Below are 19,839 nucleotides of genomic sequence, written 5' to 3'. Positions count from 1 at the left end.
AAATATATTATGGTGTTTTTTTGTGTTTACCTGCTCCATGCTCTCTTATCAAACATTTTCTGAATTTGTATGGATTGAAAGATAACGAAATGTTACTTGAAATTGTTTTCTTTCATCTACCACGAATTAGTATAAAATGCGAGTGTACACAATGAACCGAAGTGTAAAATCTAGCTAGGAATCAATCGCGACTCTCCTTAAAAGACTGTTAACAGTATTAAAGATGTATGGTCTACCGGAAAAAAAATAATTTTTACATTTTTTTCTTAAACATTTTTGTTGTTGAATATTATGCTATTAAATATTCCATAATAGTTATCCACTTTGACTAAAAATTGGATTGAAAAAAATATGAAATTGAAAGCGAAACATAGTCAAATTGGCTGCCAGCCAATGTGTTTTTGTTTGAATTTGTCCATTTATTTTGTCTTTTTCTAAGTGAAAACATTAAGTGATTAACCTAACCTATTTATAGTCTGATTTAATTAATCTTAATTTTTCATGTTTTTGGGTGACAATACATCTTTAAGAAACAATAATACACAGCAAGATATTCAACCAATCACAGTGACGGATCAACACAACTGTAACAAATTAACAATATAAATAACATCATTGTATAATTTATTTTCTTTTCGCCTTTTATTTTTTAACAGAATGTTTAGAATTGAATAATTTAACACCATTAGATCCAGTAGAGGCCCTAGCATTCTTCTGTAGTAAAGCTCCAATTGACACTTTTTCTGAAGACAACCCTCTGCAAGAAAAACATAATTATTTATACATGATCATTATTATTGTTACATTGACTGACTTGAGAATTACTTTGAAAAAAAAAATGTATTGTTTATTTTGTTTTGTTGTTATAATCTGTTCTGTAGGTAATTGTTGATAATTAGACAAAAGAAATTATTTTGAATACAAAACAAACTTCCAAACATTGTTTCTATTTAAAGAAAACTTTTGATTATTATGGGATGTAGTTAGTGAAGTCTAGTGAAGTGAAGTGAAGTGGTGTAAAAAACGGTAAAAATGTGTGGGTGAGAAATGAACAGTATCATACTTTGGGGTACCTAAAGTGTTGTGGGTGTTGTGTTGACATTTGTCGACTTATAAAGGTGGGTGAGCCTGCCCCTGGAACATGTCTCCCGTCCCCCCAGGATCTGCGTCGGTGGGTCAGTGGAGTGTTTCAATTAAATTCATAGCAAAAGCTATCAGTTTCACCTGTGCATTCAATAAAAACATCTGGTTCAATTAGACTTATTGATTTAATCTATTAATTTAATTCTATTGTATTAATATAAACTAATTTATATGTCCATGGTTAAATTAACCGCTAAAACTATTTTAAGCAACAGCTTTTGCTATTTTGAGTCAACCTCATTAAACAAAGTACAGTATAATATAAATAATTAAATTATTAAAAATCTGTGAAAATGAAAAGTTTAATGTCTGTACTACTATTACTATTCCACCATCTGTCAGACAATCTGCACAATCTGTTACATCAGGTGAAATAGCGCCACTAGGACTGACTATACTATACTATAGATAACTTTTGGTATAATGCAAGTTGGTTAATGTTGACCCCTTGTACAATGAACTCATGTATACAAATGTTCTATTAATGTCTGATGTAAAACACCTACTACATGAGTATTTAATAATTAACCATTCAGGTCTGTTAATATTAAAACCAAGATATTTAGGAATTCATTTTTGCTTTTAGCTAAAATATAAGGGAATTTAACAACTTACAATAATGTATGTGAGTAAATTTAATATATGTGCATATTATGCATATTATATGTGTTTACTTTGTAGTTAATTTTTACTGGGGTTTTATGCTACAAGAAATAAAATAATATTTATTATCATTTTGACAATACAATTTCTGCATTACAATTGTTTTTGTGTTTTTTTGCCAATTTAATATTTGTGCATTGTGTTTTTGATTTTAAAAATCTTCCTAGGCTTAATTAACCATGCAGGGCTGTACCACTTTACTGAGATGTAAGTTTTACTGAATGAAATAAACAATGACACATATATGCTGGTACTAAAAAATATAACAAAAAAATGCTGAACAGAATAACATTAATTATATCAACTAACAAGGGTGTGTAGAAAGCGACGACCTCGAATTGGACGACCCCAACAACCCGGGCGACCTCGAATTGGACGACCTAGAATTGGACGACCCATAACACGAAACCGACGACCCCTATAATAGCCTAGCCTAGGCCTAAGTATGATATAACATCCCGAAGCCGAACATAACTAAAGATCTTTAAACCATACCTTATATAATACTCGCAAGCAAGCAATTGATTGAAAAAAATACAGAAATATTGCCATTTGATACTGAATGTGTCGACACGAACAAACGAACAGATATGGAACGCCAAGAGTGCATCATTAAAACTGCATTCGACTCGATTAGCACACGAAATATCATAAACATGGCAAACCAGGCCTCTTTTTCAGCGGCAGGTAAGGTTTGACGGTTTGACCATGGAGGTATAAAAATATTTTTATACCTCCATGGTTTGACGGTACCGTATACAATGCATGTGTGAAATGTAAAGCTTTCTTATGGCCCTCCCCATGCAGGATTAGGCCAAGTTGAGCCGCCGACAAGTTGAGGCGCCGCCAGAAAAACGTTATTTTCTATGAAACGCCAAATGCTTACTTTCGCCGGTGCTCGTTTCTATTTAATAGAAGTTCTATTTATATTAATTATTAGATATAACGATGTATATTCCAAAGTTTATATATCACGGTTTTTAGTATATATTATTAAATATTATAATTAAAGAGAAATAATTATGAATATCTGACTTGTAGATTCCAAAATATAAGGTCTAAAACATGACCGAAAATGATCGTTTTTAGCCAAAAATGACGTAAACATGTTGCCCCCTCAGGCAGCAGTTGAAGTAAAATAATTGCATAAAATCACCGTTTTTTAGTAAAATATTTTGTGTATTATCATTGTAAAATTCAATAAAATATGATATTAAAAGATAGTAAATAAAAAATAATAATTATTTAACCTCATTCGAAGAATATCAATACTCTATTAGTCCTGAGAGACAACGTGATTTTACGTGGTAGGCATACACGCGAGAAAAATATTATGGAGTGCACTGCATTTTTACCTTGAAAGATTAAAAACAATTAAATTATTAAATATGACTACTTTCCTTTGCTGTTTCAAACCAACAAAATTGTAGTATGTAATTATTATTTATTTTCATGACACAATAAACCTAAAGACCATGAACTTATGTAGGACCTACTAGGACACCACTCTATCACTACGCGAAATGTCGTAAAAGACGCACATGTTACGCTGCTTGGTAGGCCTATAGTGTTCGTTATAAGAAGACGAGATGTAATTATACGTCCATGGTTAAACCATGTATTGTATAATATTTATTTCTTTTTAATTTATTTTTAATATGTCGAATGCAGTTTTAATGATGCACTCTTGGCGTTCCATATCTTTTCGTTTGTTCGTGTCGACACAATCAGTATCAAATGGCGATATTTCTGTATTTTTTCAATCAATTGCTTGCTTGCGAGTATTATATAATAAGGTATAGTTTAAAGATCTTTGGCTATGTTCGGCTTCGGGATGTTATACCACACTTAGGCCTAGGCTAGGCTAGGCTATAGGGGTCGTCGGTTTCGTGTTATGGGTCGTTCAATTCGAGGTCGTTCAATTCGAGGTCGCCCGGGTCGTTGGGGTCGTCCAATTCGAGGTCGTCGCTTTCTACACACCCCAACTAACAATAGTTTAAGTTGACTAACAATTATTAACAACTGTAAAAATTTTAAGAAAAAGTCAAAGGGGTGGAGACTGTCTCTTATAGTATAATGGACGTGCCCGTCAAAAACAAGCGGGTGAATTTGTGTTTAATGTATTCCCATCTTGTAAACATTTAAAACGTTCAATACTTACTCAATATATGGTTTAATTTCTTCCAGTGTCCATTTTTCTTTTGTCTTGAAAAGTTCATTGAATCTATAACAAATATTAAAAAATTATTTATATAATACCGAACACCTTGGGCTGGCCTAATATGTCTGATATTTTCTAGAAAAAATTTGGAACCATTTGGACCTCTATAAGAGGTTATTGCAGGCAGCACCATTTTTTAAATTTTGCAGTTATTATAAATCTTGTCAATGAGTTGTTCACTTTCGGGGTGCCCTTGCATATTTTAATCTTGGTTGACTGAGCTTTAAAGGCCAGGTGCGGGCAAAAAATTTCTATTGATCATACATTCCAATAATTATCTATCTATAGTTTCCCCTATGTTTCATAATTTTTGGGATTTTATTTGTGTTACACAAGCTTGTTGAAAATAAGCACTTTCTTATCAGATAGTTCAAATTACACAGTAAAATCTCTATTCTTTTGTACACAAATTTTGTAAATAGAGAGGCATTTTAAAAAGCTATGAAAAATAAACGGTGTGGTAAAAAATGTTATCAGATGACTAAATATAGGTAATATAACTTGAATATTACATTTCTGATATTTTTATTCAACTTCAGCTTTTTATTTTCATGCTATAGCAAAAATTATCCACTGTATATCCACCATCTTTTTTCACCGTCTAGGGAGTCACCAGACATAATATTACATTAGGTTAACTACCTAACTACTGAAAAAAAGTCTTTCTGTTTTTTATGGAAGAATTTTGCAAAATTTTGTATTTGACCATATTAAGGGAAATTCATGTTTTTTCGTCTCGATTTCTGTTACAAATATTTGATTTATGTACAATTAACCAAATATTATATTTAAAATTCATGCCTGTACCTGAGCTTTAATAATAATATTTAACAAATCAAAGCAAATTATAATTTAAATTAAAATTCAAATGTACCTTTCTTTTTCATCTTCAGGTAAATCATCAACATGGTATCGATAAATCACCTCAGGAAAACTTGTACGATCTATCAATGCAATACCCTGAAAATCAAAATGTTACAAGAATAGTTACTAAAGTGTAAAAATGTCACAAGAATAGTTAATACAGTGTAACAATGTTACAAAAATAGTTAATACAGTGTAACAATGTTACAAGAATAGTTAATACAGTGTAACAATGTTACAAGAATAGTTAATACAGTGTAACAATGTTAGAATAGTTAATACAGTGTAACAATGTTTACAAGAATAGTTGATACAGTGTAACAATGTTACAAGAATAGTTAATACAATGTAACAATGTTACAAGAATAGTTAATACAGTTAACAATGTTACAAGAATAGTTAATACAATGTAACAATGGGCCTGTTTCTGCTGCAACTGCTCAAAATACGGTATAAAAATACGGTATAAAATACGGTATTTTTTATACCGTATTTTTTAGTACCCCGTTTCTGCTAACAATACTTCTTGGGTGGTCGTGTTAAATTTCATCTTTTTTACCCAAATTGCCATTCATTTATTTGATCGATAATTAAAAGTCGCAATAAAGGAAGTTTTACGTCTCACTTTCAACAGCCTAGCCCTAGTGATAGAGATGTTGTGAGAGCACAGAAACATCGTAATGGGGACAATTAATTCGTTCCCTCCCCGAGTTATTGTATTTTGCAATGTTGTACTGCTTTCGCAGGCTCTTCAGCTTTGAGTTTACTTGCTTTGGAGACAAGTCTATTCCATACTCCTGCTTTTTTATTTTAGAAATGTCTTTATAAATGTGGTTGTCCCTTTTATTACCTTTTAGTTGGCCAGACATTTTAGCTTCCCCACACAAATTTATTTAGTAAAACTGTGACGTCTTCGCTCCACATTTTCGCCGAATATATATATACACGTGTGTAAAACAGCTGACAGCGACAGAAAATAAAAACACGAATGTTGACCTTTTGTCATGTAAAAAAAAAATACGGTATTTTTTATTGGCAGCAGAAACGGGTACAAAAAATACGGTATAAATTTGTAAATACCGTATTTTATCCACAAATTTTGTGGGGAAAATACGGTATACAAAATACGGTATATTTTTTATGAGCGCAGTTTCTGCTGCCAAAAATATACCGTATATATACGGTATTCAAAAAATACCGTATAATATACGGTATTTAGTTGGCAGCAGAAACAGGGCCAATGTTACAAGAATAGTTAATACAGTGTAACAATGTTACAAAAATAGTTAATACAGTTAACAATGTTACAAAAATAGTTAATACAGTTAAAAATGTTACAAGAATAGTTAATACAGTGTAACAATGTTACAAAAATAGTTAATACAGTTAACAATGTTACAAAAATAGTTAATACAGTGTAACCAGGGAGTTAGGGTATGTTCAGACTCACAGAGTTACGGTGGAGTTATCTACGCAAGGCGTACGGTAATCCGTGGCGTTAAAAGTCAAGGTGTTCAGACACAACGATTAGCATTCCAAACGTCTTGCGTTTAAAGCGGAAGTTCCGTCATACCGTAACGGCCGATGGGATACATACACACAATAACAACAACAGAGCTGAGAGTGACACGCGCGAAAGTTTACAACACTAGCTAGGCCTAGCAATATAATACAATGTTACCTTCAAATGTAATGCTTTTTTTGCCGATTTTTTTGCAAATCCTTACAGAAGATAGTAATTTCGAACATAATTATTACACGGACAATGACTTTGCCATTATTTATTTTAATTAATTTTGTGAAATCATGTCGCCGACGTCAACTTCGTCAGGAAGAATTTTGCAGTTTAGATGCAATTTCTTTAAAAACAGCAATCTTGTTGCCGGCGCTAGCTTTCCAATTTCTAATTTCTATCTTGTCTATAAATTCAGGGCTGCCCCATAATGAAATCAAACCAGCCACTTCTGTACTTTTCCATGTAACACGTTTCATTTTAATTCGAATGTTGCTGTTGATCTAGGCTAGCTCGAGGAATAGGCTATATTGTTTTGCTATTAAAAAAAACCTCGCGAATAGACTGCTGCTAATTGCGGTTGTGTCTTTTCATTGGCTGACGTTGACCGGCGGTTGAAATCACTGATGCATCAATGGATTAGCCTTATGAAATCTACCCTCTCCCGCTGGAGTTATTAACGCCACTGGCGCGGAGTAACAGCTCCCTAACGCTAATCCGCGGCATGGTTCAGACACAAAAATATGTACGCCGCGTACATAACTCCACCGTAACTCCGCTAGTCTGAACATACCCTTAACTCCCTGGTGTAACAATGTTACAAAAATAGTTAATACAGTTAACAATGTTACAAGAATAGTTAATACAACTAGATGGCACGCTCGCTTCGCTCGCGTACCATCTAGGTCGTGCCCACAGATGGTTCTCGAATACACAGTATTTTCCAGCGAGAAAAAAATGGAGATTTCAAATGTACGTACTGCAGGACTATAATACATTGTCGTTTACAGAAACGAATAAATATACACGATGATTTATGTAGTCAGCTAAAATTAGCACCCTGGGAATTACTTCCGAGAGAGAAACAAAATGAGTCAAATTTTTTTATTTGGACTCATTTAAACAAACCCAATTTGTGTTTTGTATGTAACATTAAGGGTTGAGGGATGGGGGAAGAAGATAGGTACAAAGAGGAAACATTTTAAAATATATTCTTATCCACTCAGTAACGAAATATTGTTTTTAATGTTTTATAGGCCTATAAATAATATACCACTAAATACAGTAAAACATTTACGATTTAATACTTTGTTAAAACTCTCACTGTCATAGTCTATTGAAATAGTAAAGTACATGTAACGATACACGTACCACTACGTACGTTTATATATTTTTAAATTATTAATTAATACAAACGTTGAGAAGCAACTGTCAGTAATAACGTTTATTTATTTGTATATTATATGTTTATAATCTAACAATACCTTAACAGTATTGTACAGCATTGCAATACTATTTATGTTTATTCTCCAAGGGGGCCCATAAATCTAAATCTATACCTCTATGGTTAAACCAAATAATTTGGAATGTTCCATTCATCACAAATCAATACATTTGTAAAAACGTATATTACATGTATCAAAATAGCATTTTTTAAAGAAAATCGGCCTGTCTTCAACATCATGATGCTGTACTCGAACTGTTCAACCGGTTTTCAGCTATTAAAAACAATTATCGTAGGAGGAGATAGGAAAATGCGAAGCGTCCTCGTATTATTGTGTGCGGGTATTTTTCAAATTGACATCCATTAGACAGTGTATACCACGATCGGAAAACACCCCTATTTGGGGCAAATCTTTGAACCTAAATTCGTTTTAATCGTCAATAACTAATTATCGAACTCAATTTAATTAGTAAACAGGGTTACATCAGGTGGTTAAAATTAGTACCGAAAGTACGAACCAACTTTATATACCATCGCGTAAACATTCTAGAAATAACGCACGATTTACCGATTTTTGCCCTTACGTAAATTTATATATAGATGTAACAATGTTACAAAAATAGTTAATACAGTTAACAATTTTTCAAGAATAGTTAATACAGTGTAATAATGTTACAAGAATAGTTAATACAGTTAACAATGTTACAAACATAGTTAATACAGTTAACAATGTTACAAAAATAGTTAATACAGTGTAACAATGTTACAAGAATAGTTAATACAGTGTAACAATGTTACAAAAATAGTTAATACAGTGTAACAAAGTTACAAAAATAGTTAATACAGTGTAACAATGTTACAAGAATAGTTAATACAGTGTAACAATGTTAGAATAGTTAATACAGTGTAACAATGTTACAAGAATAGTTGATACAGTGTAACAATGTTACAAGAATAGTTAATACAGTGTAACAATGTTAGAATAGTTAATACAGTGTAACAAAGTTACAAGAATAGTTAATACAGTGTAACAATGTTACAAGAATAGTTAATACAGTGTAACAATGTTACAAGAATAGTTAATACAGTTAACAATGTTACAAGAATGAAATAAAAACAAATTTTAATATAGTAAATATTGTTACCTTAAGTTGACCTGGATCAGTTTTCATGCCTTCAGGCACACACTGTTGCCACGCTGCCAAGAACTCCTCTAGATTAAACTATTAAAAATATATTATATTGGCAATATTATATATATATATATATATAAAGAGTCGCTATCCAATCGAGTTCGAACAATACCATGAAAGCCTGAGTGGTCTAATGGTTAGGACATCTGCATATCAAGCAGGCGGTCCGAGTTCGAGTCTCGGTTGGGGCGACTTTTTCTCATTCTCACTCACAGATTTCCTCATCTTTATCGTTTCAAATTAATTAATTAAATTTCAGTATATCACCAGGCGGTTTAGAATTAATGTTCTTTACCTGATTTGTTTATATAGATATATATATATATATTCTTCTATTTCACTAATTCAATACATATAAAAATATATAAAAAGTATAAAACGTAAAATAGTAAAAGATTAATGTAAAATGCCAGACTACCTGGCAAACAATTTGGAAATTAAAATCAGTAAAAAGCATAAATCAATATAATATAATAATATGTAATAAAACTATATAACTATAAATAGACTTACGACTACATTAATTAAAACTAGAAACATTTCAGAAGTATTAATGATGGACCATCAATCAATCAATCGTTCGATTTATATAGCGCCATTCCAACATTCATTGCTCATGGCACTGTTAAAAAATCAGAAAAGGTGAGTTTTGAGTAGTGACTTAAAGTGACTCAATAATGATGTGTGTTTAATGTTCAAGGGTAGGTGGTTCCAGAGCCTAGGTCCAGCAACACTGAAAGTCCGATCTCCCCAACTATGTTTGCTCCTTGGAATGTCCAGTAGCACCTGATGACTAGATCTTAGTTCTCGCTTTCCCTTCTTGACTGTCAACAATTCTGAGAGATATTTTGGAGCACAACTATTTAGGCATCGGAACACCAGCAGCAGGATCTTAAATTTAACACGTGACTCCATGGGTAGCCAATGTAACTCTTTGAACAATGGTGTGACGTGATCATACTTCTTGGCACACATCACCAAGCGAGCTGCCCAATTTTGCACCTTCTGGAGAGTCCGCAACTGCTTATTTGGCAGACCATACCAGAATGGAACGCTCTACCTGACTCAACTAGATGTGCACCAACTAATTTCAAAACCCAACTGGACGCACTAGACATCGACAGCATCACTAAGATTGCTCACTTAAAAACTGAATTGCAACAAGCTATGCTTATGGGAGCGCAACCTGTATTAAATAGCCTATATGATGGCGATTGTACAGTAGCTACTAGATCCAGAATTTACTCCAACTTAGCAACATACGCAAATAATTTTTGTAACAAACTTTTAAAGAATGAAGGCTTATTGTAATTGAACCAACAAATACTATAATAGAAATAGAATAGAAACTGATAAGACTTGAACAAATAAACTTTAACAAAATCAGAACATTTATAAAATTTACGACATAAAAAATTAGACCTCGCACATAAACCATGGTACTGTAATATGGGTGAGATAAGGTATAATATGGTTACTATTGAGATTTCTCGCAACCGCCTTTATCAACGCTGACAGAACTCAAGAGGTGTGTTCACACGAAAAGAGAAAAACACAACTTGTTTTCTCGTTGAAAGATGTACAGTATGCACTTGTGTATTTTCATAATGCACCAAAAACACACTATGGAATAAAAGACATTAACTCAACAGTTACGAGGGTCAGGGTACTTTTTTCAATCATTAATAGTAAATAATACAAATTTGTATTAAACATTATTAAATTAAACAATTTTTTTTTTATTATTTTATTTTCAAACCATGAAACCTAGCTGTTTAAACCACATCGCACATATATTTCATCTTTCATTTTCATCAGAAAAATTCTGAAATTCTAACAGGATTTGAATCAATGACTCTGGGATTGGTAAGCAAGCAATAGTACTTTTATCCATACCTTGCCTGCGTTCCTCAACAGCTCCTCTGCATAATGCTGACACACTTTATCTTCATTTATAGCGTATACAAACGATTCTGAAAAACATGTGTAAACAGCTGTTGTTTCATATTTCGAATGTTTGTTCATAGGTTACTTACTTCCATTTCAAGTATTTGTTTAAATTTCACAGCAGTTGTTTAAATATAAAAAGTGGAATAAACTGAATAAGCCCTGAAGGTACAAGCAAGTTCAATCAGAGACAAATGGTATCAATGTTTTTGTCATATATAAGTTAATATAACGAGAGTATTCCGTTTAACATTCCTTATTGGAGAAACGATTTCGATCCAAGTCGGCCCTAAACCGTCTCGGCCAAAAGTCGGCCCCAAGTCAAGTCGGCCCCAAGTCAACTCGGCCTCAAGTCAACTCGGCCTCAAGTCAACTCGGCAAAAGGTGCATAATATTTTTTCACATTTTATTACCTATGAATAATTCTGACTTTTAATGAATATTAATATTTAGACAAATACTTTTAGAAAAAAAAAAAAAAGGAGGATTTCACCAATTTTTCTTTATTTACGTTTAATCAAACTTCAAATTGCACAAATTGTTCTGAAATTGCGCATAACAAACAATTGATTAATAAGCTAGCATTCATACTATTATTAATGATTACAATATGAACATTTAGATAATAAATAGGAACACATTGTAGGCATACACCCAATATGATGATGCACGTACGTGGGCGCGTATGTTCGTTCGTGCGTCAAAATTCAATAAACATGTCCGATATGCGAGGACATATATTAGGTGTAATAAGATTGTTTGGTTGGATTGTTTGGTTGAATCATTGAGGTATTAATTAATGTTAACTCTATGGTTGAATCACGCGTAGATTTCTTCAGTGTATGCATTTGATTAGGCGACAACATCTGAAACCAATTCGTAGTTGCGCCTCCCTGTGCCTTTGGCAGCTATTTCGATATCTACAACTGCTACGTGTTTTTGCTGACCGGGGGATTCCACTTTTTTTTAAACGCAAATCATGGACAAAAACGATATGTACAGTACGATCATTTTTCTATGGCCAAATGGTGGAACCATGGATTTATAATAGCTCCATGATGGTCTTCGATTTACTAAAATGTGGTACCTGCACGTGTTTTTGTAAAACGCGGGTACTTCTATTCATATCGGCAATGATATCATTTTTTTATTTTCTTATTTCTTAATTTTTTTTAAAGAGTGGATAGTAATAATCATAATAATATTAAGCACTTTTTGCGTTCCATACTTTATTGTGGACGAGTTGACCGATTAGTTTTTGGCCGAGTTGACTTGAGGCCGAGTTGACTTGAGGCCGAGTTGATTTGGGGCCGACTTGACGTGGGGCCGACTTGACTTTGGCCGAGACGGTTTGGGGCCGACTTGACCTGCACCCGGAGAAACAATGCAGCAAATATTTATGATCTGTGTCTTAAAAAATTTATTTAAAGATGTATTGTCCCCCAAAAACATGACAAATGAAGATTAATTAAATCATATTTTGAATAGGTTATTTTGTAGTTTTAATAAAGTTAATCACTTCTGTAAAAAAAAAGTTTTAATTAAACAATAAAAATGGTCAAATTCAACCAAAAACCCATTGGCATTGACTATTTTTTGCTTTAAATTAGTTTTTTTCAGGTAAATAATTTTTTTTTTCGATTCAATATTTGTTCAAAATGGATTTCTATTATGCGATATTAAAAATGGCATATTTAACACAAAAAAATGTTTTAAATTATTTTTTTAGGGGGAAAACACATTTTAACATTAACTTATTTTTTCATAATGACTTTGAAGCACACCATTACCTGTATTGGGTAACAAATAATGTATAGTGTATTATTGTGCATCATTGTGTGAAATTTTAAACATTTTAAAAGGATTTTACAAAATTTATTATATTATTTTATACTAATTTATTTAGTTTTTACATTTCAGCTTTAGTGAGATTTGTTTAAAATGAAAAACAGTTTATATTAATAATTACAATAAAAACCACACTATTATTATCTTTTCATAATTTTCAATATCAATCAATTTTAATTATGCAGTTTGATTGTTTCAATTTAATAAAAAATGTCTATTGTGCTAGAATGACAATATAATTATAATCAAATTCTCTAAATACCTGCAGAGTCTATTAATATCTTTTCATATTTTTCAATATCAATAAATTTTAATTATGCAGTTTGATTGTTACAATGTATTTAATAAATATTGCGAAATGACATAACTATATATAATCAGATTCTGTAAATACCTGCAGAGTCTGTTAACTGCTTTGATTTTTCACTGTAGCACTCAAGAATGTGCTTCAGAATACACCTAGAGGGCAGTAAAGAGTATATTACATAATAATACATCCGGTATGATGGGTAGTGCAAACAAATATAAAAACATTACATAAATGAAAAAAGTGTTAAAAGAGATTTGCCTGCTCTCACATTTACATATTCACGGGAGCTGCCATCTTGGATGTTATAATTGAAGTGAAGGCTTAATTACAAGGTCGCACAAAAATACATTTTATCAAGTATTGTATTGATACGGATAGTATATGTACACACCTCAATGGATTTTAGTTTTGTACAATTGTACACATTAAAAGCAGGCCAATAGGCAGGGAAGGTCTTGTTTTTTTTGGGTGAACCCCCTTTTACAGCAAACCCCCTTAATCTAAAAAAGAGTTAACAATATACAAGTATAATAAAAATATGCCATGCTTAATCCCTGTGTTTTTCTAGACATTTGCATTAATAAACACTCATATAGGTCCTATTTATAATGCATTTTATGTGCAAGAAAAACAGCCATATAGGGGTTTCAGTCTAACACCCATTCTGCCCGAGCCATTGTCAAATTTTGCCTATGTCCTGATATACAAGATTGAAGGGGAAAGCAGTTAGGGGAAAGCAGTTAAAGGAAAAATGGCAAAATCAGGACTGTGGTCATGTTACAAGAGTTGTCAAAACAGAATAGATTATCTGATAAACATCGTAGAAAGTAGGAAACCCTTTGCCATTCTTCCTCTGACTGAAAGTGCCTGATTAGTAATAATAATACTACACCTTGGTTCTAAGTAGTCCAGCATATTTAAAACATCTTGTAGAGGAACAGCTGATAAATGCCATGAATTTTCTTCCACCAAGTTAAGTATGCAAGTAAGAACACGTGACTTGTACTCAAAACTCAACAATCTCCAATAACCTTTAACCAACCACAAACAAATTCTTAGTCAAGCCAATCGGACACACCAAAGATACTACTTTATTTTAGTACTGGGTAGCATATATGTGTAAAGGCCAGAACTGTAACACAAGGTTAAAAACAGATAAATGAATAATATAATTATAAAGTATTTGAGCTGTGGCAGGGGATGGGCAGAGATGAAATTGTTTAATTTTAGATGAGGTGACCGTCTTGCTATAGCCCTGAACACACATACAATTGAAGGGCTGGACATATAAGTTCTGTAGCATGTCCATACCAACCTTTAACATTACATGCTTGTATTTCGTTCAACTGCCTGATAATCTCTTGCTCACTGGCTTGCACTATATCTAGTAGATCTGTTATGCTATATAAGCGTCCTGTCAACTCTTTCTCATTCTCTTCTACTGATCCTTCATATTCAAAATCTTCCAACATTTTGTAGATTTTCTTAAGTTTTGGTCGAGCTGGTTTAAGTTCAAAATAAGTATGGACTAGACCAGAAACCTATGTACATAAACACAACATAGCAATTTAACATTTACAAAAGTTGTAAGAAATACATATGGCAACAGGTAACATTAGATTACTGTATGCACCTTGTGAGTGTGTACAGATTTTATAGCGTCTTCTTCCTCACATGATGATGATGATGATGATAATCTGATGATGATAATTATTATAATATAATCTGATGATAATCTGATGATGATGTTCATGATGAAGATGATGATGATGGTGATAATCTGATATTAATGATCGTGATGATGATCATGATGAAGATGAGCATGATGATAATGATTGTGATGATGATGTTCATGATGATGTTCATGATGATGATGATGATGACAATCATGATGACGATCATGATGATGATGACGATCATGATGATGTTCATGATGATGATGATGATCGTGAAGATGATGATCATGATTGATCATGATAATAAATAATAAAAACATAGCATGTTTAGCTTTTAGTTATTGCCTTGTAATTGTTAAAATGTACTGTCTCCCAAAAACATGAAAAATAAAAAATAATAAAATCAGACTTTAAATAGACCATTTTGCAGTTTAAAAAAGTTATTCACTTCTTTAAAAAAAAAAAAAAATAAATATTATTTCACTTATAAAAAAAACAAGAAATGGTTAATTTTAACCAAAAACCATTGTCATGACAGACAATTTATTTGCTTTAAATTACCATACATTTTTTTCTGGTAAATATTTTTTTTTCCAGTTTTTGGTCAAAGTGAATAACTATTATGTGACATTAAAATGGCACATTCATGAAAAAATTAATAAAAAAAAAAATTGAGGGGGACAATATTTCTTTATGTTTTTTTTCAATCGATAGATAACTTTATTATTAGGACAATAATGGGCTGTTTGCAATACCTCATGTCTAAGAAATAACCTGTGACTTACTTGCTGATGTTTAAGACTTCTGTTGTCATCCAGAGATTTACTTGGTGTTACGCCATCTGGAACTAGTAGTAAAGCATTTGTTGTTTCTGCTAATTTCAGATCATATGTTTTATTATCTGTACATAGAACAGCATGGTCTGTCTTCTCGCCTCGAATGATAAGCCTAAAATATTGACACAATATCATTAATGATCCTTTCATATATTTCAATTTAACAAAAAATGAATAATTGATTTTTTATTTTATTTTATTCAATCGAAACAAACAGCGATAATTACCGCCACTAACAGGTTTGATACAAACAAAGCCAGGACTGTTTAAAGCACCTTGATCAGTCCTAACATTGATCAAGGGATTCTCTCATCCAGTGTCCACCTTGACCAGAGGAAAAGAACTTGATAATCTTACCTCTGTCCTTCTTTTAAAACATCTAAAAGATTATTGTCAACTTCCATAAGCTTCATCCCAGAGGGGTTTAAATCTTCGGAGAAATAAAGGCATTGTGAAAGGCCTACTGTGTCAGAGCTATCTAGCTTAGCAAATGTGGCAATCTCCTGCACTTCTTCGAGTGTCCTTTAAAAATAATACAAACACGTTGTTGGGTTAATATGTAACTATTAAAAATTCATTTAGACTTTTAAATTTAACAACCAAAACTGTATTAATAGTATTTATATTTCTATGTATAGCTTTTACTAGGAAAACATTTTACAAGAAGTTCAAGAACATATAAAATATGTTGCCATAAAATTAAAGAACTTCCTATAGTTTAGGCCAGGGGTGTGGACCAGCAGAGACAGCTACTGCCATTTGAAGTTGTTTTGTGAATGTTGACTCAAACATATCTGTATCTCAAGACAAGATTGTAGATAAGAAATGTTGTATACAATACTATAATACTCAATAAATATAATGTTCTTTGCCTGATGTGTTTATATATATATATATATATATACAGTATACGTTAAGTCTGGAAAAGAAGTAAAAACTACAGTTTGGTCTCTACAGGCTTGTTTCGTGAGTCGTGCAACTCACTCATCAGGAGACTATAATGAGAAGAATCAATTACAACGCTGCTTATAAGCACATTTACTTGTAGAATTAGCATTTACAGGTGATATGTTTTGGAATGTCAGCTGTTACGTAACAATGCTTTCTTTCTGTGCCGGCAGGCGGACACAAGTTCGTTACGTTTGTTTAATGTCGATAATTCAGGGTGGCGGATGATAAATAATTTCTCTTTGAGGCAGAGATTGCATTTTTTGTTTGCGCTACTATATGCTTTAGTAGATGTCAAGATGCGCCATGAGATTGTATAGTCTGTGTTATTGTCCTTGAGTGTCCAAATATGTTTACTGAGTTCAGTTGAGTTTCTAAAACGTGAATTACGGAATGATGAGGTGTGATTTCTGTATCGTGTTTTAAAATCATTTTCAGTTAGTCCGATATAAGTTTCCGAGGTGGATTTGTCTTTGCGTGTAACTGTGGCTTGGTATATTACAGATGATTGTAAGCAATTTCCGCTTAGCGGGCATGTGTTTTTCTGTCGGCAGTTGCATGTTTTGTTTTCTTGCGTGTTTTCCACGGATGTTGTTTCGGGCTGGTTGAGTATTCTCTTGTTGTGACTGTCTATTATCTGTTTCATATTCTTCATACAACTGTAGCTAATCTTGATAGTGTTTCGGTTGAAGATTTTTCTTAGTTTGTTATCTTTTGGAAAATGTTTGTCTACTAGGGATAGGAATTTCTGTCCAATGTTTGTGCTGACGTTTTTGCTGAACGGTGGGTTGTACCACAGAATGTCTTTTCGTTGTCTGTTTTTTCGTCTTGTCTGGGTTACCGGCTCGTATTTTAGTGTGTACTGGTATCCACTGTCGTTGAGAGTTTTTTGGTATACAGTAGGGGCTTGGTCGAATGAATTCTTGTCGGATGACAAGGACGAGAGTCGTCTGTTTATTCCGGCGGGTATATTCTTTAGGATGGTCGGTGGGTGGTTACTTTGTTGATGGATATACTGTAACGTGGCGTTTGGTTTGGTGTAGGGCTGGTATGTGTTCTTCGCTAGGTTGAGTGTGACGTCTAAGAAGTTGATGACTTGTTTGTTTGCTTCTATGGTAATGCGTAGGCCGTTATCTTTGAATATTTGGCATATGTCTTTTTTAATATTTTCTGTGCTTTTAGGTGTGGTGTCTGTGACTGCAAGGCCGTCATCTCTGTAAAGTCCTATGTTGATTCCTAGTTTCTGTTGTAATTGGTGTAACAGGAAGCTTCCAACAAGTTCACATGTTTCTGCGCCATCATAACTACCCATAGTCACATCGAATGCTGTGGGGCCTTTCTTTTGCCATGGTTGCTGTTTGTGTGATAGTACTGATTTTTTGGTATGTACGATGATGTCTCTTTCGTCGTTGGTAATATCATCGTATCTTTTAGCGAAGTCTAGTGCTTTATTCAGCAGGTCATTGCTGATAGAGGGGTAAAATTCTACGATGTCGAAGCATATAAAGTTGTGTTGTTGTTTCTTGTCGATGCTCTTAAACCATTCGATGACCGATGAGGTATTTTTCCATTGATTGGTGCGAAGTTTTGATATAATTTTGCTGTTAATACGATCGAGTATAGTTTTGCTTATCTTGCCTATCTCTGATTTGGTCGGGTTTATTAATCGGCAATTAGGTTTGTTAGTGAAGTTCGGTTTGTGGTCTTTGAGTGTTATGAAAGCATCTTTATTTGCAGTTGTATCCACTCTGTCAGCGATGTTCAATTTTGTTGCAATACTTTTGTTTTTTCTATGAATCGTCTGTACGAGTGCAGGTTCTGCTTTCTTGTATGATTTGGTGATGTTTTCTTCTAGGAGGTTGTTATACGTCGGTGGGTCAAGTTTGTAGAAATTTGTGTCAGCACAAACATTGGACAGAAATTCCTATCCCTAGTAGACAAACATTTTCCAAAAGATAACAAACTAAGAAAAATCTTCAACCGAAACACTATCAAGATTAGCTACAGTTGTATGAAGAATATGAAACAGATAATAGACAGTCACAACAAGAGAATACTCAACCAGCCCGAAACAACATCCGTGGAAAACACGCAAGAAAACAAAACATGCAACTGCCGACAGAAAAACACATGCCCGCTAAGCGGAAATTGCTTACAATCATCTGTAATATACCAAGCCACAGTTACACGCAAAGACAAATCCACCTCGGAAACTTATATCGGACTAACTGAAAATGATTTTAAAACACGATACAGAAATCACACCTCATCATTCCGTAATTCACGTTTTAGAAACTCAACTGAACTCAGTAAACATATTTGGACACTCAAGGACAATAACACAGACTATACAATCTCATGGCGCATCTTGACATCTACTAAAGCATATAGTAGCGCAAACAAAAAATGCAATCTCTGCCTCAAAGAGAAATTATTTATCATCCGCCACCCTGAATTATCGACATTAAACAAACGTAACGAACTTGTGTCCGCCTGCCGGCACAGAAAGAAAGCATTGTTACGTAACAGCTGACATTCCAAAACATATCACCTGTAAATGCTAATTCTACAAGTAAATGTGCTTATAAGCAGCGTTGTAATTGATTCTTCTCATTATAGTCTCCTGATGAGTGAGTTGCACGACTCACGAAACAAGCCTGTAGAGACCAAACTGTAGTTTTTACTTCTCTTCCAGACTTAACGTATATTTTAGCTCTACTTTACCGTATTGAGCACTTTCTAGACGGTTACATTGAACCGAACATTTATATATATACAGTATATATATAGTTGGGCATACTGAACTGTAACTAGGCTAGGCCTAGCCTCCTCTACAGGAGGCCTAGCTAATATTATAGGGCCCTACTACCTAGGCCAGTTAGTAGTAGTAGGCCTAGCTAGTTAGTAGCCAGCTACTACCTAACCCTATGCCTAGCTGGCTAGGCCCGGGGCCTACTTACTACTACTAGGCCTAGGACCAAGTACAGGCTTTTTTTGCTAGAAGCAGCAGACAGCTAGTAGGCCTAACTAACAAAAACAATGATATAGGTTATGCGGGAGCCAGGAATATTAATTAAAATATAGTATTGTTGCTGAAATATCATATAAAATGCTTTGATAATAGCCTAGCCTAAAGACAGATTCCTACCTAAGATTTCGCGCCATACCCTTTTGTTTTTATTTCACGGTTCAGTGAACACACATTGACCCTCTTCAATAATTAGTTTTTAACA

The 19,839-nt window shown here is 33.3% G+C and overlaps 2 protein-coding genes across 2 annotated transcripts in view; one reads left to right on the top strand and one right to left on the bottom strand.

Moving 5' to 3' along the window:
* Positions 1-607: 607 nt before the first annotated feature.
* Positions 608-19,793, bottom strand: LOC140063229 (sister chromatid cohesion protein DCC1-like). The gene is made up of 11 exons (XM_072109729.1): positions 19,755-19,793; positions 16,016-16,180; positions 15,608-15,770; positions 14,462-14,687; positions 14,039-14,177; positions 13,231-13,295; positions 10,938-11,014; positions 8,994-9,071; positions 4,902-4,987; positions 3,968-4,030; positions 608-757 (listed from the first exon to the last, which is right to left on the bottom strand). Exons 1-11 carry the CDS (start codon positions 19,769-19,771, stop codon positions 643-645), a joined length of 1,194 nt encoding a protein of 397 aa, XP_071965830.1. The 5' UTR covers positions 19,772-19,793; the 3' UTR covers positions 608-642.
* The window catches only part of LOC140063228 (uncharacterized), a 37,303-nt gene continuing 28,675 nt past the window's right edge, over positions 11,212-19,839 (top strand). Inside the window, exon 1 of the mRNA XM_072109727.1 lies at positions 11,212-11,372. The gene's annotated coding sequence lies outside the window, so the exon portion shown is untranslated. The remainder of the gene's footprint in view (positions 11,373-19,839) is intronic.

Source organism: Antedon mediterranea, chromosome 11 (assembly GCF_964355755.1).
Source record: "Antedon mediterranea chromosome 11, ecAntMedi1.1, whole genome shotgun sequence".
Lineage (NCBI taxonomy): Eukaryota > Metazoa > Echinodermata > Crinoidea > Comatulida > Antedonidae > Antedon > Antedon mediterranea.
The sequence above is the reverse complement of the archived record's forward strand: the minus strand, read 5'-3'. Positions and strand labels throughout refer to the sequence as shown.

Coding starts and splice junctions, on each gene's coding strand:
- LOC140063229 (XM_072109729.1), bottom strand. Junction 14,688..15,607: donor GAAGTCTTAAACATCAGCAA/GTAAGTCACAGG, acceptor TTATGTACATAG/GTTTCTGGTCTAGTCCATAC. Junction 13,296..14,038: donor CTGGACTACTTAGAACCAAG/GTGTAGTATTAT, acceptor ACTGCCCTCTAG/GTGTATTCTGAAGCACATTC.